At 37.9% G+C, this 26,025-nt stretch overlaps 3 protein-coding genes across 4 annotated transcripts; 1 reads left to right on the top strand and 2 right to left on the bottom strand.

Annotated features, from left to right (window-relative positions):
- The first annotated feature begins 467 nt into the window (after nucleotides 1-467).
- Nucleotides 468-6,506, top strand: LOC127976126 (coiled-coil domain-containing protein 177-like). Of its 2 annotated transcripts, none has more exons than XM_052580294.1 (3): nucleotides 468-685; nucleotides 1,516-4,019; nucleotides 5,370-6,506. In XM_052580294.1, exons 2-3 carry the CDS (start codon nucleotides 1,522-1,524, stop codon nucleotides 5,419-5,421), a joined length of 2,550 nt encoding a protein of 849 aa, XP_052436254.1. In that variant the 5' UTR covers nucleotides 468-685; nucleotides 1,516-1,521; the 3' UTR covers nucleotides 5,422-6,506. The 2 variants fall into 2 exon arrangements, 1 of the variants encoding a protein (XP_052436254.1); XR_008157736.1 differs by having other exon boundaries at nucleotides 469-685; nucleotides 1,516-4,702.
- LOC127976127 (pleckstrin homology domain-containing family D member 1-like) lies at nucleotides 5,504-15,054 on the bottom strand. Its single transcript, XM_052580295.1, has 13 exons — nucleotides 14,804-15,054; nucleotides 14,088-14,181; nucleotides 13,652-13,741; nucleotides 13,409-13,485; nucleotides 12,758-12,849; nucleotides 12,575-12,627; nucleotides 12,302-12,396; nucleotides 12,034-12,127; nucleotides 11,569-11,759; nucleotides 10,154-10,286; nucleotides 9,696-9,840; nucleotides 7,403-7,546; nucleotides 5,504-7,080 (listed from the first exon to the last, which is right to left on the bottom strand). The coding sequence occupies exons 1-13, from the start codon at nucleotides 14,953-14,955 to the stop codon at nucleotides 6,944-6,946; spliced, it is 1,497 nt and encodes a 498-aa protein (XP_052436255.1). The 5' UTR covers nucleotides 14,956-15,054; the 3' UTR covers nucleotides 5,504-6,943.
- Nucleotides 15,055-18,536: 3,482 nt separating this feature from the next.
- LOC127976128 (zinc transporter ZIP9) lies at nucleotides 18,537-25,522 on the bottom strand. Its single transcript, XM_052580296.1, has 7 exons — nucleotides 24,916-25,522; nucleotides 23,753-23,861; nucleotides 22,806-23,006; nucleotides 22,655-22,723; nucleotides 22,427-22,512; nucleotides 21,375-21,509; nucleotides 18,537-20,761 (listed from the first exon to the last, which is right to left on the bottom strand). Exons 1-7 carry the CDS (start codon nucleotides 25,009-25,011, stop codon nucleotides 20,528-20,530), a joined length of 930 nt encoding a protein of 309 aa, XP_052436256.1. The 5' UTR covers nucleotides 25,012-25,522; the 3' UTR covers nucleotides 18,537-20,527.
- Nucleotides 25,523-26,025: the final 503 nt, after the last annotated feature.

Genomic DNA, 26,025 nt, shown 5'->3' on the forward strand with positions numbered 1-26,025 from the left:
TAATCGATGTTTGCAGGTATCATTTGATTTTATATTTAGTTTTCTAAAGAGTACCTTGAGTGTCCATGTAGGGTTCATTGAAAACCTTCGAAGATATCTTTGTGCATATTGCGCCCCCTAGTGTATAGATATACTTGTTACATCATTGAAAAGATGCCGCTGACTGAATCATTTTCTCCAAAATAACCGCTGCTGAATTTCAAAGGTTTCATTTGCAAAATGAGCAACGAAAAAATACCTTTTTAAATAATACATTAATATTATAAGTAGACTATTATTGTTGCTATTGCTCTTTCCCTTGCAGAAACAGTAGGCTATACTAGCCTATATTGTTTTCTACGCTATGTATATACAACACCGATATACATAAATGAAATACACAGTAAATGCCATCCATGAGCATATTCATTACGACAGCAACGCAAAACCGTTCATTCTCCGTTAATATGGTCATGACAGAGGGACAAAGGGCTGAAAGTGTACGGTATATTTAGAGCGCAGTCACACGGAGGCGGAGCACGGATGCTTCACGGCCAAAGATGCGAGAGTCAAACAGCAGGTGGAGACTGACTGCTGAAGGAAAAAAACATACGAGAACCGTCCACAGAATCTAAAACACATTTGATGAAGAAGAGGGGAGATACCAATGGCCTGATCCGCCCTGAATGAGTGGGCCCTAATAGCGGTAAGACTCTTTTATAGTCCTGATTTTTGGCGATATCGTCGTGCCCTATGTTCTTGTGGGAAAGTGATTTGTAGCGCATTCATCTAATCAGATATCAGTGCGCTGAATGTGATAGGGACCGCATACTGTATGTAAAATCAAAACATCTTCTCTAGAAACCATCTGCGAAATGAGAGGAGGTTTTGAGTATATGTGTCTTCACTTTGAAATCAGCGTTTCTTTACTTTTATAAACAACATATGTCTTATTGGGGCCTATAAAACCATGTTGTTTATCGAATCTTGCGATACACATAGCCTACACAGGAATGCAGTGAACAAAAACGAATATTACATAATTTTGACATTAAAATATGGCATGTCATTTTTTTTTAGTCAGTAACTGCATTATTGAGGTTTAGAGGCACTAGAGATAGATAGATAGATAGATAGATAGATAGATAGATAGATAGATAGATAGATAGATAGATAGATAGATAGATAGATGTAGAGAAAAGAGATGGTTTTATATACATGCATGACTGCATCTGAATCACAGACTCCAAAATAGCAGCTGGATGAGTTCTTTAATATTGGCCAGCATGCATGTGTAACCTTATGTAATTACCCTGAGGCAGGAACTGTCATCACATACAGAAGCCGAGCGTAAAAAATATGCATGCATGTGCAAGCTTTGTGGCTTCCCTCAACCTTAGATAGCACTCTTAAGCCTTGATCTCTAGACAGAACATAATAATCTCTGTGATTCCACAAATCTGCTTGTGGGTTATCCAGCACTGTTATTGAAACACACTGCTGTATTCATTTTTGTGTGTTCTGTTTCTTATACAGTGAACCATGGTGGACCCATTGGAACCTGATGACCAGAGTAAATTCAGAGGGGCCACGTTTGAAAGCCCCGCTGCAGCCTCTGAAGCACCATGTCTACCTGAGCCAGGTGATGATCGAGAGAAAGATGTTAGTGTGGATTCCAGCCCACAGACAGAGCCCAGTACTGAACCTGTACCGAGCTCTCAAGAACCATGCCAGCAGCAAAACAGTCAACCAGAAGAGCCAAAACTACATCTGGACCTTTACAATTTCGACTCACCAGCTGCAGAAGGCAGTCGGTATGTACTGACAAGCCCTCGCTCTCTCGAGGCATGCGCACGATGTGGACTGAAACCTGTGGAGCTTCTGCCTCGTCCGCTGTCTGATTTTGCCCGTGAAGCACCTGGCCGGAGTATGCGTGTCGCGACAGGAATGTTTGAGATATATGAGCGTGATAGACATGCTAAACTCCGACACTGCAGAGAAGAGAGAGAGCGGATTATCAGAGAGGAGAAGAGGCGAATTCTGCAGGCAGCTCTGAACAATAATGCTGGTCCACTGGCTTCAGAGAAGTCAAAGGAAACTATAAATGCTGGATTGTCTCAAGAAACCAATGTCAGTTTAACAAATCCATCCCCCAAAATAACACCTACTTGCAGTGGTGCACCCAAAAAACAATCTACATCAACAGTCCCTAAAAGCACAACAGCACAAGCTACTACAGTGTCCACATCCAGCTCTCTTTCCATCTCTAAAGCCAGTCCAGTGAATTCTGCTTCTACTGCTAAACAAACTTCTGCAAAAAAGTCTAAGCCCCTTGAAGTAGAATCAGTGGGAAAACTTCAAGGTCCAGAACCTTCAATAATCCAACGATCGATTCAGTCAGCTCCAGGAAGCCGGGGCTCAAAAAAATCTGCCAGTGCTCATAGAAAGGCTCCAAACACTTTTCCCAGATCAATACCAAAACCTTCTTCGTTTCCAAGGACACCAAGCTCACTTGCCCCGATAGTGTCAAAATCTGCTGTCCAAAGCCCTGCCAATGGCATTACAAGTACGTTTGCACAGCATAACGGGCACATCATCTCCAAATCAAAGGCTAGATGCAGAAGCCACTCACTGGAGTCTTTGCAACGGAGGCGTGACACGTTTTGTTCCTCTACTGCTTCAACGACGAACACAACAACTACCACATGTACCTCCTCTGAATCTGCTTCCTCATCCTATAGCTGGGAAGGGGCAAGAGATCACTGGGCTAAGACATCAAGCCCTCGTGCCCGCACTTTAGCTACCTTTAACTCCCTGATGGGTCGTAGTTTGAGCCTGGGAGACCTAAGCCATTCTCCACAGACTATGCAAAAAGTGGAGCGCATTGTGAAAGAAGTGAAACGGCGAGGACTTAAAGCTGTTCCAGAGCGCGACCGAAAGATTGCTGCACTAATGCTAGCCAGGTACCAAGAGGAGGACATAATGAGCCAGACACGCTACGTAGCACACCTACAATGGGACAGTGAGCGGCGAATAGAGGAGCTACGACGGGAACGCGAAGAGCGAGAGAAACAGAGAGCTGTGCAGCAGTGCCAGCGTGCATGGCAGTCACAGGTTTCTACCCGGCAGCGCTGGCTTAACCAGCAAGAGCGTGAGGCTGCAGAAGCAAAACTTCGCCAAGCGTTGGAAAGTGAGGAGCGCTGGAAAGACTTGGCCGAGCAACAAGAACGTAGCCGGTTGCAGAAATTGCAACAGGCCGCTCGTGAGGAAAAACACAAGAAGGCGTTACAAGAGCAGAACCTTAAAGCTCTTGAGGAGGAGCGAACTGCTATTCTTGAGCAAGAGAAGCTGCTCCTTAAGGAGAAACTGACCATCGCTGAGCTGAAGCGTCAGGAGCGAGAGCACCAAATTCAAGAGGAGCGTCGAGGACTCAACCGTGCCGAGAAGAGGCGCCATGCAGCTCTTATTCAAGAGATCGCACGTCGAGAAGTGGACGAGCGTGAAGAAGCATGGAGAATAGCTGAAGAGAAGCTAAGTAGGTCTTTGGAGAACTATGAGCAGATACAAGAAAAACGTGGGCAAGAGATAAAAGAGAAAGCTAAGCGAGAAGAGAAGCAGATACAGAAAGCAAGACGGGCCGCTGAGCTACGCGAGCAACAGCAGAAGGAACAGATGGAGGCAAAGGCTAGGGAAGCCGAAAGACGAGCACAACAAGCCGCTCAAGTAGCTGAAGAGCGGGCACGGGAGAAGGCCAAACGAGTGGTGCAAAGCCGACAGGAAAAAGAAAGACTCCAAAGGCTGAACCGTCAACGCGTAGAAGAGGAGGAGAAACAGCGCCGCCTAGAACTGTTGCAGTCCATTGAGCGCAAACTGGAAAAAAGTGAACAAATTTTCAGAGAAAAACGTGCTGTGTTGGAAAGTGCTCGATCTGTGGCGCGTGCATCTTTCCACGTGCGCGATCGTGTTCGTGAAGAGACAAACATGCGCACCTTTGACAAGATGGCCCTGGAGGCTCAGTTAAAAGCAAATATAGTTGAGAAGTGAGCGATTCAAGTGTGCAACCTAATTGCTCTCTCCATGCACATCTGTCTAGAAATAAGCTGTGCTTGAGCCTACATGCTAACCTCATCACCAACTACAGCAACAATATTGATGGTCATGCCCTCAAGTGTTGTACATAAAGATTCATTTAGTCCTGATGCTGGATCATTTTCATCATGTCATTTAAAGAAATATTTTTCTGTATTTATATCTTTTAAATGTTAATCTGAGAACTCTGTGCTTGTGTGTGAATGATCATATGTCGGGGCATGATTGTTTTTTTGTAACTTGGCAGCCGTGTTGCTTTGAGGACTGTATATAAAGAGTTCATTGTTTACAAGGAAGTTTGGCACTAAGACAACAGTGATGGCTTCTTTCTGAGTGTGGCTTTATTTCTAAAAAGAAGACAAAGAAAAGGGGACGGGAAGCTTCTCCCGGAGTAAATCTTTTGAGGGAGACTCTTGTTTTGTTGAAATCTAGGCCGCAGGAGAGTGAGCCATGACTGTGTGTAAACTAAACTCTAGATAAATGCTGACCCAGCATTACATCCTAGGGTCAGGACATGACAAAGAATGATCTCAGCACAGTGTGCTGATGATGGCTGATGAAGCACAGGAGTCTTTGTTCAGCAAAAGACCCATCAGGGCTCAAACCCATACTGACACCCCCTGCATTCCTCCAGGTGTGCTAACTTCTTTCATGCTAATTTCATTTTTGGTATACTACCTCTCATAGGCATGTTCAGAATGGAATACCATCTTATTATATACAGTGCAGTATAAACTGTACTGTATACTGTCAAGCCATTAATGCAAACACTATTCAGAAATATTTGACTGAATACAACAAATATTCTTTTTTCTGAGGGCTACATTATTGTTTTAATGTGAGTAGGCATAGGAATATAACATATAAGACACAGGCCGCTATTCATCCATTATACTAAAAATGCCATTTCATGCTTGTACATATCTAAACGATAGGATTGGAGGCGAGCTCACATCGATATCTGGGAGAAAAGCACTGCAGCAGGCATTTCAATTCCTTTGAGAGCTTAACCCACATTGATGCTTGTCACGGCAGCCATCTGTCACAGGCTTTTTTGTACTGTACAGCAGTCAAACAACCTGGACAAAAACTGTTTTTATGGCTAGCACATTTTGCCTCTATGCACAGGCTCTTTAGATGATTATTGCATGATAACTGCACAACACTATTCTGTCAAAATCATGCCAAATTTGTAGTGCAAGCAAGTCGGATACTGCAGCTTGATCATTTATTTAACAGACTGTAATGCAAAGTTTCTGTGCAGTAATTGACTGTTATCTGGTCTGTCTCTTCTGTCGCAGGTTTGGGAGTGGAGAAGATGATGATGTTGACATCTGTGGCCTGATTCAGTAAAAATAACCCCCAAGAGACTGGAGGTTTCACTTTGATCACAGATCCTTATTCGCTTTCTGGCAGTGACTCAGCTAGGCAGGAAGTAATTGGAAGGTTTAATAAACACTGAAGCCATTTTAATTCCAGCATATCCAGATGGCATATCAACATCACTTTTAAAATCATAAAAGCCCAAAGGAACAATTTCATCTTTATACATTATTGTATCATGAGTTACATTTAAACGGAAGCAGAATTGTGTTGAGTAATAATCGAGCTAATATTCATGAAGATGGACAAAAAGGATTATGAATTTAATTCATAACAAAGCTTCTTAGGGCTAATGACAAAGCAAGTGTCAATTGCATATTAATAAATAACAGATTGTTTCATTAAAATGGCAATTTAAGCATATCAATTTTGTTGGAGTGAACTTTGACAGCAGTGACATAAACATAATTGTAGCATTTTATGTGTAAAAGTACATCTCATCAAATTATTTTTGTCTCTGCACCATTTTTTTTTTATTCTAATGAAAATATGCTTTATGTAGGGTGCAGATCCTGTATTACTAGTTTATTATTAAGTGACATGCAGGGAGATTCTTTACTTGAGAACCAACAATTCAGTTTTTGAAAATGACATACTATATTTAAATAAATAAATACAAAATCAGAATTATTATGTTTTTTTATGCTTCTGGACATAACAATTTTATATTATTTTACCATTTTTTTTTTTTTTTTTTTTTACAATTACATATTTTGCCAAAACTTGGTTCTAGCTGAAATCCTGTGATCTCTGTCCTGTGATAGACAGGTTTGGCTCAACTGTATTTCCCAAGTAAATATGTTATTAATTTCTCCATTCGAAAACTAAAGATTTTTAAGGATAACTTATAAGCCTTTGAAAGAGTAATGGAGTCCGTCTCCCTACACTCTCAAACTACATAAACAACTGTGTATATGTATACTTTGCAATAAATATAAAATAGATTGTTTAGTTCATCATTGTTAATTTGATTATGTAATCTGCAATGCTTCATGGGATTGTAGTTCTTTTCCCAATTAAAGCTGTTGTTCAGGCTTATATAGCCTTCTACTGTTGTCTTTTTGTCTGATTTTCAAATACTTTTTTTCTTTCAAATCAAAGTTTGTTGTGATTCACCTCATGACCTGTTGGTTTAGTACATTGCTTATAACTGTTTAACAAAGATTATTATTGTTATTATTAATCCCTATGGGGAAAAATGTAAAATATAAAATAAAATTAAAATGCTGTGTTAGATAAGGTATTGTATTCTCACTAAAACACATATTTGACATTTCATATAGTTTTTTATTATCCTACAGTGTTTTACATTTACATGTACTCAATAAGAAGGACACACAGTCCTAAAGTATGACAGCACACTGAATGTGCAGATTTCCCTTACTGACTTATGAATGCCTAACTTTCACCAGAAGTTGCACACTTGGACAGCATAGAGCAGGATGGCTAAACAACTTCCCGTCTCTCCATCAGTCCATCAGTCAGAACACTGTTAGTCCTGGGACTGAACGCTCTTCTGGCGCGTGATGATCTTGTAGGTCTCTGAAGTCAGACGCCGGGCAGTTTCTCTCAACTCTTCAAGACTGGAGGAGGCACCGCGAGAGGAGGCGAAGGATTGAGAGTGCTTCACTGCACACAGGACAAGAGAAGGTCAAGTCAAATTATTTAGAGTAAAATAATAAACCAAAAATTTAAGCCTTTTGTGCAACTCCACAAAATATGTGGCATTAGTGTCTATCATAGTATATTTGTAAAAACAACAATGAATAGCTGATGGCAACTGTTACTTCATTTTAAACACATCAACACAAATCTAATGACTTTATTGTAATAATAGTTTAATATTTTGTTGTCTTTCAGTAAAGTATAACTATATACTGTAAATGCACAGGTCAGCTGAATACACTAATGGTTCTCATTTCCTCATGCGTGCATCTACATGAACACTTACACCAGTGCTGTCTGGAGGCCCGTCTCTGGATACGGCAACTTTTGATGCGTCGAGCTGCAGCTTTATGCAGATACACTGCGTTCTTCATGATGGACGGTAACTTGGCCTCAATCTCCGCTGCACAGATGCATTCCTCAAAGAACCCTGGAGGTTTAACGCACAACATTAGGTTTGCGTGCAATTTAGTAAACGTTACCAAGCCACTGCATTTTGATCAAGATATATGATCATATATGAAAGCTGGTTCGTTGTCTTATCAATCAATGCTTAAAGGGTGGGTGAAATGCTCGTTTTCACTCAATATCCTGTTAATCTTGAGTACCTATAGAGTAGTACTGCATCCTTCATAACTCCAAAAAGTATTTAGTTTTATTATATTCATAAGAGAAAGATAGTCTGTACCGATTTTTCCCGGAAAAACACGAGAGCCTAAAGGCGTGACGTGTGGGCGGAGCGAAAGAATCACTAGCGCCAGTTGCTTTGAGAGCGTTTGAAAGCTGTGACAGCTGTGAAGGCTGAAACTGAACGAGAGCAGCAGCAGCAATGACTCGCTCCGAGCGGGGCTCGAACCCGGGTCTCCGATGGGAGGCGGACGCACTAACAAGGAGGCAGAGATATTTTAGGCAGTTTTACTCACCGCCTGTGGTTCCAACACACAATCGTGACCCTTTTTCGTTGGGATTGCATCATCCTTAAGAAATAAACTATACACAAATCCGTCGTCAAACTGGGCTTTGTTTGTAAAACAAGCATTTTAGAAATACAGGGAACAAACACAAACACTTGCACAACTCCGATGATGCTCTTTAAAAATAAACTCCATCCACTGGTCCCTTAATGCTGTTTTTTTCTTTGGTAATCTGTGCAGGGTTGTCTTGCCCTGGCAACCAAAAACACTCTCCTTTTTTGTGACATTTCGCGACGCTCTCGCTCTGATCAGTGAATGCCTGTGCTCTCAGTGCTCTGCTCTATGGGAGCGCTCTTCCGGCAGAAGTGCCTTAGGACCCATATAAGGAAATTCCGCTCCATCTAACGTCACACAGAGCCATACTCGAAAAAAACTTTCCGAAACTTGTGACAAACCGGAAGGAGTATTTTTGGAACAGAAATACTCCTTCAAACGTACAACTTAATTTTTGAAACTTTGTCCATGTTTAGCATGGGAATCCAACTCTTTAACAGTGTAAAAAACTCAGTATGCATGAAATAGCATTTCACCCCCCCTTTAAACCCCTTATTTGTAAGGGTATTATTACAATATATTTCATGAAATGAATTCTGGAAGGCTTTTAAATGGCACTGAATGAGTTCCTAGGCATGCTGGGATGTTGGCTGCCTTTCCTTTAGTATTCGTTCCAGTTAAGAAAAATAAATAAATAAATTAAAATGCTAATTTTGTAAAGTTAAGTGCATCCAAACCGGGTTTGCCAACAGCAATTTAAATTGGTACTGCAATTTCCTTTTCCCTTAGGACCAACTTGACATTGAAAAATTGTAATTAGTTTGCTTTTAAATGGTAATGTCCATTTATTTTAGGCTTACAGTGATAAATACTTCTTAAGTTTGGCTGAGAATTAATTGCAACATCTAAAGGGATAAAATTTACTCCTACCTTCAAGTTTCTTCCTTCTGCTGAACACAAAAGAAAATATTTGGTTCCCAAACAGTTAGGTAGCCATTCACTTCCATAGTATATATATTTTTTTCATAGTGTGGAAGTAAATGGCTACCGCTGACTATTTGGTTGACAACATTCTTTAAAGTATATACAGTATCTGATTTATGTTTATCAGAAGAAATAAACTTAAACATGTTTGGAACAACATGAGGGTGAGTAAATGATGACTGGATTTTAATTTTTTGGGTTAACTGTCCCTTTAAGTAACAATGAATGTTGTTAATTTAGCATTTTTAAAGTTAAAATTAAGATTTTTATTTTTATTTTATATATATATATATATATATATATTGTGTTTTTTTTTTTTTTTACAAAAAACTATGATCGACACATACACACAAACATTCAACATACGGTAAACACAGTCAGAAACTATTTCTTCACAAAACTTAAATTAAAATGCCCCATTCATAGGATTTTTTTTTCTTTCTTTTCTTGCTTTTATTACATGTTTGGTCCTTCTAAGTTTTGGTAAACTGGACAGAAACCTCACAGGTTTCATACATATATATATATATATAATCATAATTTTAGGGTGACCCAACTCTTTTGATATTGACATGATAGCAAACATCTTCTACACAGTATACAGCATGGCTAATGGAATGCACTCACTGCGGAGATGGCTGACGTCTCCTTTCATTCTTTCGTCCCTCTCATGGGTGCGTTCTATTGCATTTAGACCCTGCTCTAGATCTTGCAGAGCCTCCTCAGCCAATTTCAGCCTACACTCCAGTTCCACACGAGACTCCATCTCTGCCTGTTACACACACACACACACACACACACACACAAACAAACAACATGTAATGTATACTATGAAGACAGAGTCTAAGGGAGATTCATTTTAGAAATGAGGTATGAAGGAGGAGACAGGCATGGGTTTTTATAGAATTTCAATTGATTTTTATATCAGTGAAAAGTGATAGTAGATGTTTAGATGCATGAAGAGGTAATGTGATATATATATATTCCATTATAACACTATTCATTATAACACATATTATAGCACCCTAAAAAGAATAGTGAGTATTTTTGCAATGTTTAGATTTAGAGGAAGTAGTTTTCAGCACCTTCAGCTCTTCCTCGGTGTGCTGTTTGTCTGCGGTGAGCTGTGTGAGAGACTGCTGGAGAGCTTGAGCCTGAGAAGAATAAAACTCCCTCTCCTCCTGCAGAACTTTGGCTCGCTTTTCATTCTCCTTCAGCCTGCAGGGGGCGACAGAGAGAAGTCTGGCTGACTGCCATCAACACAAAGCGATAGGAAAGAGAGCGCTGGAGTGGAGTTTGTGAGAAGGTGCCATGCCAGGGATGCTTTATTTGCAGAGGATTGCCTTCCGCTCACTTTTCTCTGTGTATAAGTACAAAATAAATTATTTTTCGTTTAAATTAGCATTCTGACCTGTACATGAATTACAGCCAAATTTGCTTAAAAGATGCATTTAAAAAAATCATAATTTGTTTAATTAATTCAGAGTACAAATTGCTGCACACTACACAGTATTTACTAAATACTACCTATTTTTTATATTTAAAACTACTCAATATGAATTTTAAAATACAGTTTTTTCTCAGTCAACTGTGGTGCATTTCTCGAATCATTCTTAATATTTGATAAGAAGTATGTCCATTTCTTAAAACAATTCGTACAAACAGCACCACGCAATGAATTTCCTTTAAAAGGCTGTAATTTACTCAAAACCTTTAGCTCATCTCTTAAAACTAAGTATTTATGTCAATGAACATATCAGTTCTTGTGTCATTGCTCACAAACAAGATCAAGTTGCTTAGTCATGTTTCAATATAACAGTGTACTCTGTTAGTATGAGCTGATGTAAACTATGGCAATGGTTTGGATAACGGTTACTGTACTGAAATGCAGAATGCAATATATCCATTTCAAAAGTACAAATATACACATTATGTGGGATATTGATTGAAACATACAGGATATAATACATAGTTACACTTTTACTAATGGTCTGACCAAAAAATATATATATATATATATTTTTTTTTTGGCAGTCCTGGGTTAAGAGAGAGATATTGCCTCAGTTTAATTTGTAATGGAAGGTCAAGTACATTTTATGGTGGGATAAAATACAAAGAGGATGCAGCTGTGAACAGAAACGTAACTACAATTGTTTTTTAAACTAAGTAAACAAAAAATCAATGGCATCTCATCAGGTTGTTATTTATAAATTTGTTGTATCGTGCATAATGGACCATAGAGAAAAGTCACATTTATTTCTATCCTGCTCTTGAGGTCACTCATGCCCGCTAGTCAATCCACTCTCTGCCTTTTGTGCTTCATTCACATCTAATCAATAGTCTGGCTTGTTTAGGGATCAATGTACATTTCCATTCTCATGGTCTCAAGAGTCCGTTTATTCTGAAGCACTTTCTGGCCAACAATGACTTTAGAATGGTGCTACATTTCAAGTCTTCAAATCACGTTTTATTTGTATTTTTCTTGACCAGTTTGTCTCACCTTTCCTCTGCTTGTTCTTTCTCCCTGAGCAGGCTCTTCATCTGCTCCTCGATGTGCCGCAGGTTGCCCTGAAGCTGCACCTCTGGATTCTGAGCATCTAAAGAGCCACGTCGATCACTTCCTGTTTCAGCCGCATCCTGTCCTCTTTCTCGCAGCAGCTCGAGGGTACGCTTTTTCTCTTGGGATAACTCCTGAAGAGACAGAGTCAGAGGTTTTTTTTTTTTTTTTGTTCACCTCATGCATAACAACAAACCAGAACTTCATTATAAAATGTCTTTCATACAATCCTATGCAGCCTCATTCTTCTCACATGAAATAATCTGACCTCAGATAAGTCCTGCATGTTTATTTATTTGTTTGTGCTTCACATCTGGTAATAATAATTTGACTGCCCACTGATTTTTTTTTTTTTTTTTTTTTTTTTTTCAATATTACATTTTAAAATGTTTCATTCCTGACTCATACCTCTAGAGACTTCTGCAGAATCGTGGTAAGATTATGAAGCTCCTCTTTCTCATTTTCCACTCCTTTCAGACACTGAGCGGTACCGTCCATATCTCTACCAACACAGAGCAATAGACAATGGTTCAGGGGATGTTCAGCATAGATTTTACATAACTTAATATTTAATTCATACAAATGCTGGACTGTTCTCAACCTCCATTTATTACGGCATAACACATCTGTCATCATGTAGTAGATAACTAGATTATATTAAAAAGATGTGTCGTACAGTTTAATTTGATCTTGCTCTGTTCTCAGCTCTTGAACCACTTCCTCAAACTTCTGCTTCTCTTCCTCCAGCAATTGATTCAGTTTCTCCAGCTCCTGCAAAACACAGATACACACATGGACACACACACACAGACACGTTTGCATATTTCTCCATCACTCACTTTAAATGCGGCGACTGAATATCAACACATATCTCTGTACAAATCTACAGCATAATGCGACTGAACAGAGCACAACTGGACATTGTTGGAATCATGAATAGAAAGCTAACCGCCTTCTGTTCTCGTTGCAAGCACAGTTCTTCAGTCTCCTCCATGAGCTTATCTGACGAAAACAAAACACAGTACATCACTCTTCATAAATCAGACATGTATGGAAAGAAAGAAAGAAAGAAAGAAAGAAAGAAAGAAAGAAAGTTTGACTAAAAGAAGAAAAGAAGAAGATGTGGCCATACCCAAGTATTCCTGCTTTTCTTTAGCCAGCTGTAGTCCCTGAGCTTCAAGACTCTCAATCATAGCCTCACCCAACTGAGCATTCTTCCAAGTGCTTTAATTCAAAAATAACAAATACACACCACCACACAAAAGTAACACTAATGTCACACACACTCTATAAAATATTTAAAAAGCTGAAATTGGTTTAAAATATGGTTGTGGATTTACAAGAGAGGCTTTAAAGCTGCAGTAGGGAACTTTTGACGCTCTAGCGGTTAATAAACAGAACTGCTTGCGTCTTGCGGAAGAACATTGTAGCCGGAGCTACTTCTCTCTGTTTATGTCTATGAAGAATCACAAAGGTACTGGGTTACTCCGCCGCGGTACCCCCGAAGCAATCTAAAATAGTCCGAATATAAACACTTATTATAGGTGCACCCTAGTGATTTAGGACAAGCCAAAAACACGGTTTGGAAAATGGATTCATGGTGTACTCGCTTATTATGTTCATTTTTCTACATTTCGAACACAAACAAAGTTACGGACCGCAGCTCTGATTGGTTGTTTTTTACCGGGAGCGCATGACTTTCTGCAAATGTCAAAAGTTCCCTACCGCAGCTTTCACTACTTTCTTCTTCTTTTAACAGAGATGTTCGCAGGAGTTCACTCACACTTTCCCTGACTCTTGAAGCATCTCCACCCACTGGCTCTGCTCTGGCTCGGATTCAGCAGCCAGGACAATGTTTCCCTATACAGGATGAGCAGAAAGATATTCATTAAGATTTTGTTTTATTATTATTAACATTGTTAATATACCCATTTCTGATATAGCTTTGGAAACCCAACTGATTGTGGTGAATTGGTTTCCAAATGAATAGATTACAATAGAATACAGAGGAAGAAAATGCTTTTACTGTGAAGTCTTCATGGTTGATAACCATAGAGAATGGCATGCCTTGATCTTCTCTTGGCTCGACGATGCATCCACCTAATGGAATCACCCCCTTACATTCAGAAAAAAAGATCAAATACATTTCAAGCTCAGTAAAAATGTACACTTGAACACATTGGACATGTTTTGCTTACATTACTCAGTATGTAATTGCTTGGTTATATTATGAAAGTGAGCAGTCATCACACAGCTGTGCTTTTATTCAGTACAACAGTTGCACATCTTGCTTGCATCATGCTTAAGTATGTTTTTAAAATGTAATACATATTCACTTTTCATTGCATTATAACTGTACATTTCACAGTATTTTTTTTTTTTTTTTTTTTTTTTACAATGTACTCACAGTTATTGTTAATAATAATAATGTGGGACTCTAAGAAATGTAAATGTCTGTGTACCTTGGGGTGAATGTTGAAGTATCTATTGGTCTCAAAGCTTTTTTTCTCGTTCTCAGCATAGTACAAAAGAAAACTATCCTTGATGATGAAGAATCTGTTATGAAAGCAAAAACAGCAACAAGAAATTCACTAAGAGCCTCACAGCTAACACTGCACATCCTGACCATTAGATAAGCACTACACGAAAACCCATTCACTGCTTCCTTCACAAATTCATAAAAGGCAAAATAACCATCACTTTTCACGCTCATTTCCCCTGGAATTGATCTGTCCTGGAATTGATGAATCCTAATGTACAAAAACTCACCGGCGGCACAGAATGTCCTCATGGATCTGACTTACTCAGCTTTAAAAGCGCATCAGTTCAGTTTATAATGACGGGTTACTCAATATCAGCTAAGCTATAAAGCTTTTAAAGTGCATTACACAACAAGGCACCACACAAAAATATGTGCAAAAATGAGCAAAAACACTAATAAAACCACAGCTTGTTCTTTTGCCTCACTGTATCTAGTCTATAACATTATTTATTTCACACCACTTCATTACTGACCAGAACAACAAAAACTAAGAAATACACTGTATATCTCCACAGGGAAATTACAAAATAATGAAAAACAGCAAACTAAAATACAATAACTGAAAAGATCCTCCTAATAAAATAATCGTACATACGCTTTTATTTTTGTTACGGACTGTGTAGTGCCCAATATTACCTGCGGGACCACTTGGCTGAGGGCCTCCCGAAAGGTCTCTTCCACAGAACCCCATGCAGTTGCACTTTAGTGCTGATGTCCAAAGCGTCCGAGTCAGCTTGATCCATGGAGGTCCAGGGCAAGAGTAGGGAGGGTTTGGACGAGGAGAACATAGCTGACTCTTTCACAGGAAGTACGAGAGGAGGAAGTGGGATAAAAAAAAAGAAAAAAAGAAAAGAAGTCAATAAAGTTAAAAAAGTAGCATGTACACTGTCCAATAATCCTATAGAGATGCATCCAGACAGACAGAGCTTGTGATGATATCCTCCAGTTATTCAGCGACGTGGAATGATGCATCTGTCAATAGTGACATCAGCTGGTACTGGATGTGGAAACAGAGTCAGAGAGGGAGGGAGGAATGGATGCAAGAGGGTTAGGGAAGAGGCAAAAGGCTGTGTGGGTGTGTTTTTATTTATTTAATTGATATTTATTAAAACTAACAAATCACCATTACAGAAATTGTAGAGAGGCAATTATAGAAACAGTGTTCCTGGAAACTTTTGCCATGCCCATATCATTTATTTAATTCATTTTATTTGTAGATTTTTAGCACTTAAATCTTATCCCAGACACAGGCTTGATATCTTATAGTAAAATATGAATTCATCAAAATAAATAAATAAATCAATTAAAAAGTGAATTAGTGCTGTCAAACGATTAATCGTCATGAATCACATCAGAATAAACATTGTGTGTACTGTTTATTATGTATATACTGTATAAATACACAGATGCGTTTATATATTTTAGAAATATTTTTTGTTTATATAATTAATTAATTTAATTTAATTTATGATACAAATAATATAAACATATATATATATATACTATATGTGTGTATTTACATATACATAAAAAATATACACAATACACACATATATTATGTAAAAAAAAACTTTTTAACTTTTAAACAACTTTTTAACTCTAAATGACTCTAAGACTGAGATTATCATTTTTGGTCCATGTGATAAATCTGAGTGTAATAAATCCACCCCGGGGCAAATCCGTCTGTTTTTAATTCAAGCTGTGTATGCTACCTTGATGTTCTCATTTATAGTCAGCTAACATTAGATAAACATGTATCCTCCGCCATTGCCTCGAGAGTTTTCCAGCTTCGTTCATTTTCTAAAATGAAGTAGTTTCTGTCTGAAAAGTCTCCCGAGACAGTCATGTTTGGTTTATTGGACATCTCTGTTTTGCGGTAGCTCGACCTCAACTGGTTCAAAATGCTGCAGCTAACTTTCTTACAAATGGTAGCAAATATGACCATGCCACCCCAGTTTTGCAAGCTGTCCATTGGTTTTCAGTCCACTTCTTTTTATGTATTTCTTTTAATTTCTTTAATTCATTAATTTTTATTTATAGGCACCTTTCATGATGCTCAAGTTCACCTTACAAATCTCCCTATAACATCATCAATCAACAACAACAGCAAACCAGAAAGACAATAAATATACAATAAAACACTAAACTAATCAACTAATCAACACATACAATCTTAAATGTGCCTGCTTAAATAAATGAGTATTAAGACGTGAAGAATGTCGCTGTTACGAATGTCCCGAGGAAGGGCGTCCCAAAAGCGAGGGGCAGCATGACTAAAAGACCTGGACACCATAATTCTCAGATGGACACGTGGTTGCACTAGAGAGATTAAAGATTATGATCTAAGAGTATGTACAGGAGTGTGACTTTGCAGAATATCAGTGAGATATAATGGAGCTAAGTTATTAAGGGCCTTATACATAAGAAGCAGGATTTTGAAATCAATTTATATATATTGGGAGAGAGTTTAAGAACTTGAGAAATGTGCTCTGTGAAGTGAAGCTGAATTCTGGACCAGCTGTAGTTTATGTAAGGCTTTAGAACGAATACCGTATAGAATAGAGTTACTGAATGGTGCAGGTTACCTCATCAACAGTAGGAATAGTAGGAATAGACTAAAAGTAGAGAAAGTGGACAGAGAAAGAAATAAGGGAACTATACAGCCACAGCCAACGTTATATGCAGGTATTTGCTTATGAATACTTCTAATTTTTGTATTAAAATAATCCATAAAAGAATAACATAAAGTAGTAGAATACAAGTGTGATGGTAGAGATTCAGTAGACTGCAAGAGCTTATTAATATAGTAGAGAAAAGCATTCTAGTATTCCCTTCTCTTGCGCATTAAATAAATTAAATTAAAATTCAGATTTAGCCGTAGTGCTAGCTTACTTACAGCTTAGCATATGCTGAGCATACAGTTCTGTTACCTTGTTCAAGGTAAAACACAGAGGGGATCGAGTTTATTCTGTGGTAGGTCCTTGACTGTGGAATAGCTTTTCAGTACAACTTCAAATTGACCCCTCTTCAGCAGTTTTTAAATCTCTCCTCGAAACTAATTTGTTCTCCTTAGCCTTCAGCATGTGTTATGTGTTGATTTTTGTTTCTGTTTTAAATGTGATATTTGTGTATTCTGCTCATTGTTTTTTTTGTTTTTCTTATATATTGTAACTTTTTATTACTTATTACTTATTTAATGTGCAACACTTTGGTAAGTCTCTAGGTTGTTTTAAAAGTGCTTTAAAATGTTTTGTCTTGTGTACAATTACAAATAACACATTTCGCCCCTAATAAAGTTTTGTCAAAAGTTACTGTATTTTGAAACAAGAGTATCAGTAAAAACCATACTTAATATAAATTATGAGATGTGATGTGTGAATCAATTTGTATGTTGTTTTTTTATATATTATATATATAATGTTTTGATACATTTTACATTTTGTCAGAATGTGTGTGCACTTTGGATGGGTTAAATTCTGAATATGGGTCACCATACTTGACTGTATGTCACGTAACTTATTTTATGAAAAAAAAAAAAAAAAAAAAACAGCCTAAAGACAAATGATTAAGGCATTTCATTCCCAAAATGTGTCCAAAGGGACAAAAGTGACTATACTAACCACACATATATTAGACAGGTGGCGAAAAGAGATTTTAGATGTAGTTCTTACATAAAAGAGCAAGCTGTCCAATTTCACAGACAGATTAATATACTGAGGAGCCATTTGGTGTTGTTGTGTGCATAAGTGTTCAGATTACAGATGTATTCCTGTCCAAACAACTTCACCAAACGCATTTTGAATCTATACGCTTGTAAATCTGTCATGTTTACAGTGATTTGGCTTGTGGTATCATTTACGACTGTGTTGTTTGCTAATGGGTCAGGGATTATGTGCACTAGACACTTAACACAGCTTCCAGATCCGGTGGATTTATATTTAATAACACTTCATCAGTGACTTACACATAGACTAAAGGCCATTTGCATAGTAAAGTAGGTATTAAAGGAATGATCTTGGTTTAACTCAAGTTAAGCTTTAGCCAGAGATGCTGAAGATAATAATAAGTAGAATAACAAGTAGAAACTTTGTACTTTGTTGTATTACGTATTGTATTAGCTTAATTTGAAATGACATGATGCCAATTTCTTCATACATCACTTTTCAAACACGATCGTCATTTACAATGCTATCTTGTTAATAAGAATGCTAACACATATATACATATTTATTTATTTACCTTTATTAGGGTAAAAACTGTTGTATGTGGGGAAAGATACCTAAGAACTTATTTTTAACATACACATCTTTGTACAAATAATTCAGATATTTAAGAGTCTATTATTAAATATGTAAAATAATAGACATAATAATAATGAAATTGGCTGTTTATTTCTTTATTACTGGACAATAATTTTTTCTTTAAACAAGTACTCATTGACCATTTATTTGCTTCATTAATTCACAAGTGAAAATATTTCTCAATGCAATTCCAAATGTCATTAGACAGGCAAAATAAGGTACATAGTAAGTATCTGGAGAAAAAAAAAAGAAAAGAAAAAAAGATTAAAATCATGAACAAAGCATTGTGAAACCATTTTAAGTATAAAAAAAAAAAAAAAAAAACTGTGAGAAAAATAAGGCATAGTCCTTTTTGTGGAATGATCACATAAAAGCCCAAAACATCAAATCTCGACACATTGTAAAATCTCTGAGACTGTATGAGCAGAAATAAGTCAGTTTGGCACAACCCTTCATCTATCCAGTCACCATTCATTTCCATTATACATCTGTCCCAGGTTTCTGGGAGGTCATGTCGTAGTATTCGAATGAAACTACATTTATCTAGTTTTCCCTTTAAATGGAGTCATAAAATAATAATTATACACAAATCAGCAGAAAGTCTCTCATCAGGGTTTCTTTCAGAATTTGAGGTTGATGTTGCACTTGTGCGCTGTGGTAAGATGAGGGCGCTAGAGAGCTAGAAGCACTAACAGCTTTCAAACACACTGTGAGGACGGTAAACCAGGACCACAGGGAGTTACTGGAGTCCAAGTTGGCCCCAGAAGTCTAATAACATTTTCTTATTCAAGCTTCAGAGGCAACCTTTAAGTAACTTGGTGATGAACACAGCAGCTTTCCCGTTTGCAGATTTAAAACCTTCAGCCGACCAAAGCAGCATATATCTTTCCAACTGACCTCAAATTCTCAAAGAAGAAGTCCCAAATAAAAATGGAAGTATCAACAGTCGTCATTTTAAAAACAATCTTTCCTTCCCATTCTAAAATGAGACTAAAAACTCCTTTGAGTGTCAAACAGGATGTCAAATAGGGTGTTTTTTTTTGTCATTTATACAAAGAATACATATTTACAGTACACAGACTCTGCTCGGAGCAGGCATCACAGTACAAAACATCTGAATGACCTTAAATCAGGATTAAACAACCAGTCAGGTTTGAAAAATAGTTGGGAAGTCGGATAATAAAGCTGTACATGTACTGAACAGATCAATGTCCACCAGCAAGCCTTTGCACAACACATTTCTCAAGTGTCATTTGACAATAATATTTAAATGAAAAATGCAACTGTTTGAAATTTACTGCAAAAATAAAAGTACTTCCAAAGATTTGAATATTACTGGAAAAAAAGATGTCATTTGTCCAATAACCACACACACATGATGACATTTTTGAATAAAGTACTATAGTTTAGAGGAGGGAAACAAAGCCCCGGACATCAGAGCATGTTCCCACATTAACTGTTAGCATTAATAAAACTACATTAAAAAATGGTGTAAAAACAGACAACTTTGGAAATGTTCTTAATGAAAAGTGTTTTAGCTAACTAGCTTAGGCAAGCTGAAATTTGATCAAAGTTTCAAACAACTAACCGACGCTGTAGAAAAAGAGGGACATTAAACTCAATCCATTTAATGTTTGTAAAGCATCTAAACGTTTAGCATCATTGCAAATGGGCACAATTGTGCTGGGTTCACCTTTTAAAAGATTCGTGGACAAATTTGATCTAAAAACCGATTGAAAGCATACATGACGACCCAACAGTAACCGAATCTTTGTAAACCAGCACCACTGAAGAAAACATCAAATGAAGAGGTGGACACATGATCGCGTTTATTGGTGTATGGCCATCGTAAGCGGTCAGCCCACGGGGCTTTATGAAGGGACAGGGCTGCCCATTCCAGAAGTCCATAGGCGCTTCTCAATTCTTGATCCTAACGGCAATGTTCCTGCGTTCACTCCAACCGCCAACTTTTAGAAACTGACGGAGGCATGATTCAAACCACATCTGTGGCCAAGTCCCGGTTACACTTTTCAGACCTTGTTGCTTCGAGTGAAGGACACTAGTGCTGGTGGCCGATGGACAGCACCAGAGGAATCAGACAGCCGAGAACCAGAGCTCCAACCTCTACTTTGCTCAGTCCCTTCCCTGCGCTGGCTCCGGGCGAGTGGCTGTGGCCGCCCATGCCGCCCACTTCCGGGAGGACGTGCACTGTGGCTACGTACAGGAAGGTGCCGGCGGAAAACAGCATTGCCACGCCGGTGGCGTTGACGTCAGAGAGTGCCTCTTTACTGCTCTGGATGGAAAAAGAGAATAAGTGTTAGATGACGGGTGAATCTAGGACACAGTCGGAGTGGTTGAAACTTGTTTTGTTGCAGACATTAAATATTCAGTATTGTTATTGGGATGCTCGTTGGCGTCCCAGAGGTAACACTGCATTGCTTTTCTGCATTTCAGTGATCGGTCTAAAGAAGCACAATTATGGGCTGTTTCACAGCAGAGAGCCAGAGGTGAGCAACCTTCACTCTGCCACCTCGGCCGTTCCCATCAAAAACACAGCGTGGGTCTCCATGCTTGTTCTGTAACCCTGGTGAAGCATCTAGAGTTATTGCTGTGAAGTTATAAAACGGACACTAAACGGGGTAATTAGTAGATTACGGATACAGATGTGTGCAGGTCTTAAAGGAACAGTACGAAAAATTCTTTCTTGTTTAGTGAATCTTTGTTAATGCAAGTTATTTAAAAGAAAGCAGTTAATTGTTAAAACATGCTAGCTCAGGTTCGTTAAATAACATTAATATATACAACATTAAATAAGATTAATTAATTGAAGTATTTTTCATTGTTACTTCATGTTAACAAATGGAAGCTTGTTGTAAAGTGTTATTTTTTTTTATACTTAAACATACCTGACTGAGTCCTACGTAGGTGAGCATGGCCAGAACAGGGGCAGCCAAGGCAAAGACTAACAGATGTTTCCGGATACGGTTTCTTTCTAAACCCGCGTGCATGAGGAAAGAGACGAGTCCAAACGCTGCGGGGGCCTGAAATACAAGACGTATCAAGATGCGCCAGACGTAATCAAATATTATGGGTATAAAATATCATTTAAAAACTACACTGTTCACCAAAAAAAAAAACAAAAAAAAAAACTAAATGTTACATTTTTTTTTACATAATGATTACAATTATCATTACAAAAATACACAACAGTGCTATGCTTTACAGACATAGTCTCAGATAACATGCAAAACTCCTGTTGGGAGAGTGTGCATAAAAATAAAAATAAAAATGAAGTTCGGGTACTCATTCACATTTGTGTCAAGTTACACTAAATATGTTCACTAATTCTTTTCTAATTTACCGTATTTTCCGGACTATAAGTCACACTTTTTTCATAGTTTGGCTGGTCCTGCGACTTATAGTCAGGTGCGACTTATTTATCAAAATTAATTTGACATGAACCGAGAGAAATGAACCAAGAGAAAACATTACCGTCTCCAGCCGTGAGAGGGCGCTCTGTGCTGCTCAGTGCTCCTGTAGTCTACACTGAAAATAGAGCGCCCTCTCGTGGCTGCGGTAATGTTTTCTCTTGGTGCTTGGTTCTAAATAAATGCGACTTATAGTCCAGTGCGACTTATATATGTTTTTTTTTACTCATCATGGCAGAAATACTCATTTACTCAGTATTTTTGGACTGATGCGACTTGTACTCAGGTGCGACTTATAGTCCGAAAAATACGGTATTTCAAATATATCGAGTCTATGTTTTAAATATTTGTACAACTTTATTTGGAAAGGTGCCTGCATTTACATTCAGTCAATCTGCAGGTATTTCTAAACAAATCGATACAAATATGGAACAGCGCAAACAATTTATCAAAAGACTCACCTATATTCACAGCACGATAACCTAATACACAATGTAAAGCAGAAGCAACTTAATCAAGATTGACTGTACCTTATGCAACATAATGGCCACGAACACAATGAGCTGGACGCTGGTCTGAGACGTGGACGCAGCGGCTCCGAGAGCAACACCATCAGCTGGAGCACAGAGAGAATACAACACGATCAGCGGTCAGATTTAACATATTAATAAGACACAAATACAACCGGGAGCTACTAGTAGAAAAGATTAGGATATTGCAACTAAAGAGGTTTCATTCACAGTCCTTTTCTATTTCACCTGCAGCATGAACGACCAATCCAAGTGTGGTGGTGACCTTAGAGCTAGCAGTCCTTGCTGCTTCTGGATCTAAACATGTGGAGAGAACCGATTTAGACAGGTTTTACCATTTCAACAGGTAATAAAACAAAACCACCAGCGTCCTACTGACCATCAGTGCTGTGCATGTGAGAACTGCCGATCTGATCCACCAGCAGCATGAAGACGAAGCCCAGCACCAGAGAGACGCCGATGTAAGCGTGGAGCTGCTCGTGACTGTGGCTGTGTTCAGCGCTTTGTCCCACGACTCCTTCTACAACCTTCGGTTCAGAGACTCCCGCTTCCACCTGCCCGTGGCCATGGTGGTGCCCATCTGAACCAAAACATGAGTGGGCACAGCTTTGGAGTCATTTATATCATCGGTAATGGGAACTAACTAAAGCTTTGTCAATACTAACATAAAGTAGCAAGAAGCAGTGGTTTAGCATGACAAAACACTATGAAGCTATATTAATGTCACAATGTACTTGTGCACAGCATCATATCCAAACCTGCTCCGTCTCATATGAAGTGATGGACAGTTTTATAAATGATATTTTCAAATTAAACAAATACTGTTATTTGAAATTGCAATTCGTTTTCGATGTTACTGCATTTTTGATCAAATAAATAGAGCCTTGGTGAGAATGGCACTTATTTCAAAAGCATTTTTTAAAATGTTTTACCAGCTGTGAATTTTAAAACAGTAGTGTATAAATATGTTCAATGATGTCACTCTGATTAAGATTAATTTGTTCAAAAATCATTGATGTTTGTGCCAGAAGTGATACAACTAAATTAGAATTTATATAATCAGATCCATTTAATAGCATACAATGCTACAAAAGTGTCAGCTACATTTTCTTAGTAGTTTATAGTACACATACACACACACACCCACACCCACACATATATAGTCAGTCGTTTAGCTGACAGTTTTACAAGCCTCAGCAGAATGCCTACCACACATGAAAGCATTCCTAAAGATAAACATCTACATAACAGATAAGGATTTAGGAATGAATAACTTCGCCCAAAACTATGAAATATTTTGTGCATTGAATAGTAAATAAATGTAACCTTCCAGCATTTCCTCATAGAGAGCATGAACTCCCTCTGGAATAATGACAGCCAGCGCAGTGCCACACAACAGCCCGGCTCCCAACACCGTCACCAACTTCAGCTTCTCCTGGAGACAGAAGAGCAGTCAAACACTTGCATAAAGGTCACTATATTATGTATTTAGGTGGGGTTGATTTCAGGTCAACTTCGTGTGAAAAAGCTGGATATTATAAAAAAAGGGATTAAAATATATTCATCAGAAAAAGTATGCAGGCACAACCACAGCTCACAGAAATCATAAACTCCTTATAGACAAGCTTCATCTGGGTCAAACCCAGGCCCATAAGCACCACAGACAGAGCAATATAACGGCTAGGCAGAGAGACGAACTAATATTTGGCTCTGAGAAGAGTATCAGCTTATATACAACATTAAAAGTCAATGATTTTTATTTTCCTAAAAAAAAAACTTTATAATGATTTCTGGACAATTATGATACTGACACCTGAAGTTATGGCTGCTGTATGGCTTCCGATTTGTCAACACAGAATAATGACATTCAGAGCATATTAAAAACAGTTATTTTAAATTGTAATAATATTTCACAATATTACCAGTTTGCTGTATTTTTGGAACAAATAAATGTTGCCCTGTTGAGTGTAAGAAACAGTATTTAAACGGTTGTGTACCTAGTAAAATATTAGTAAATGATTGTGTAAATAAATGAACTTTAAATAAATGAACTTTAAATAAATGAACTTTAAATAAATGAACTTTACCTCAGAGTTTTAAATGCCTCCCACGTTTCTGCATTAGTCACTACAAACATGTTCTGATGGCTAATAAACGATACAGCTCGTTTGTCCAGAAAATCATTCTAAACCGCATTTTAAAATCAGTTCCTTGTCAAAAGTTTAAACAAATACAGCGTAGGTGGCAAATTAAACAGCGTGTGTCTTCAGTATAAACTTACGGTTGATATCACATTCAGCATTTAAAGCTTAAATCAAGGGTGCGCAAACTTTTGGAGATATCAGCACTGCACATGATGGCTGACTAGCCATCTCAGAGTTAGTTTTCTGGAAAGAACTTATCGCTGCAAGAAGGTACACTGAGAAACTCTCAAGGACTGAGCACACCATAAACTATTGTAGACATGTTCAACTCAAGTTAGGGCTCACCTCAGAGAAGTTGACAGCCAGGGGGATTGTTCCAGCCACATAGCAGCCGACTAGCATAGCCAGAGACAGCAGACTGATAGAGCTGAAGTCATCCATTTCACCTCAAGATATCAGTCTGAGAATCACTTTAAAGTTTAACAGCAGATCCTGTACAATCGACCGATGTCTGGTGCCAGCAGATCCCTTTTAACGTGCTTGGATTGGTGTATTAGCTGGATAGCTGGTAAGTTTTATGCACGAATTCTTACAGGTCAGACGATTACACACGAGTATCCACTGCTGATCTGCTGTAAAGTCGGTTCGGAGCTCTTGGTACATTGACCTGGTCGATTATCTGAAAGCTGTTGCTCAAATTTAATCACACAGAATCACGTCGCATTTAGCAAAGGCTAACGTCAATCATAACAATCGGTCAACAGATTTATAACTTGATCTCTGATCTCAGGCTGCTCTTAATGGCATTGTGATTCCTTAAAAGGCGACACTGTTTTGTCGCAGTAAACCCATCTAGTTTGTTACCTATTCCGCAGTAACGACAAATACTGATCGCCAACTAGCCGAGTGTAATGTTGGCAGAGAACAAAGCACTTCCGGGCCACATCGCCGTCAAAACAAAAGCCCCCACCCCCTTTTTAAATTACGACAATCAACGTCATCAAGCCGACGAAATACGTGTAGTTTAGCCTGTACAAACCTTATAAATAAATGAATGAATGAATGAATAAATAAATACATAAATAAATAAAGTACTTGCTGATATTGTAATAGTAAGTACATATATTTTACCAAATATTTTTGTTTATATTTTAAGTGTAGCCTACAGCTGGTCAGTGAAATATATATTTTTAAAAGTGCACTTTGTAAGCATGCACTAATCTCAATTACAGATCATTGTAATCATGTCAAATTAAGTTTAATTTTAAAGAACATTTCAAAACAATATTTTTAAAACATATTTTCTCATGCTTTAAACTATTATTATATATGTATATATTAACTTTAAATGTAGACTACTATTATATACGTTATTTGAATTTTTTTTATATGTTTTATTTTTTAATAAAAACTGTCACTCACACAAACAAAACCAAATAATTGTATGAGCCACTG

The sequence above is a fragment of the Carassius gibelio genome, chromosome B17, assembly GCF_023724105.1.
Source record: "Carassius gibelio isolate Cgi1373 ecotype wild population from Czech Republic chromosome B17, carGib1.2-hapl.c, whole genome shotgun sequence".
In the NCBI taxonomy this organism is placed as follows: Eukaryota; Metazoa; Chordata; class Actinopteri; order Cypriniformes; family Cyprinidae; genus Carassius; species Carassius gibelio.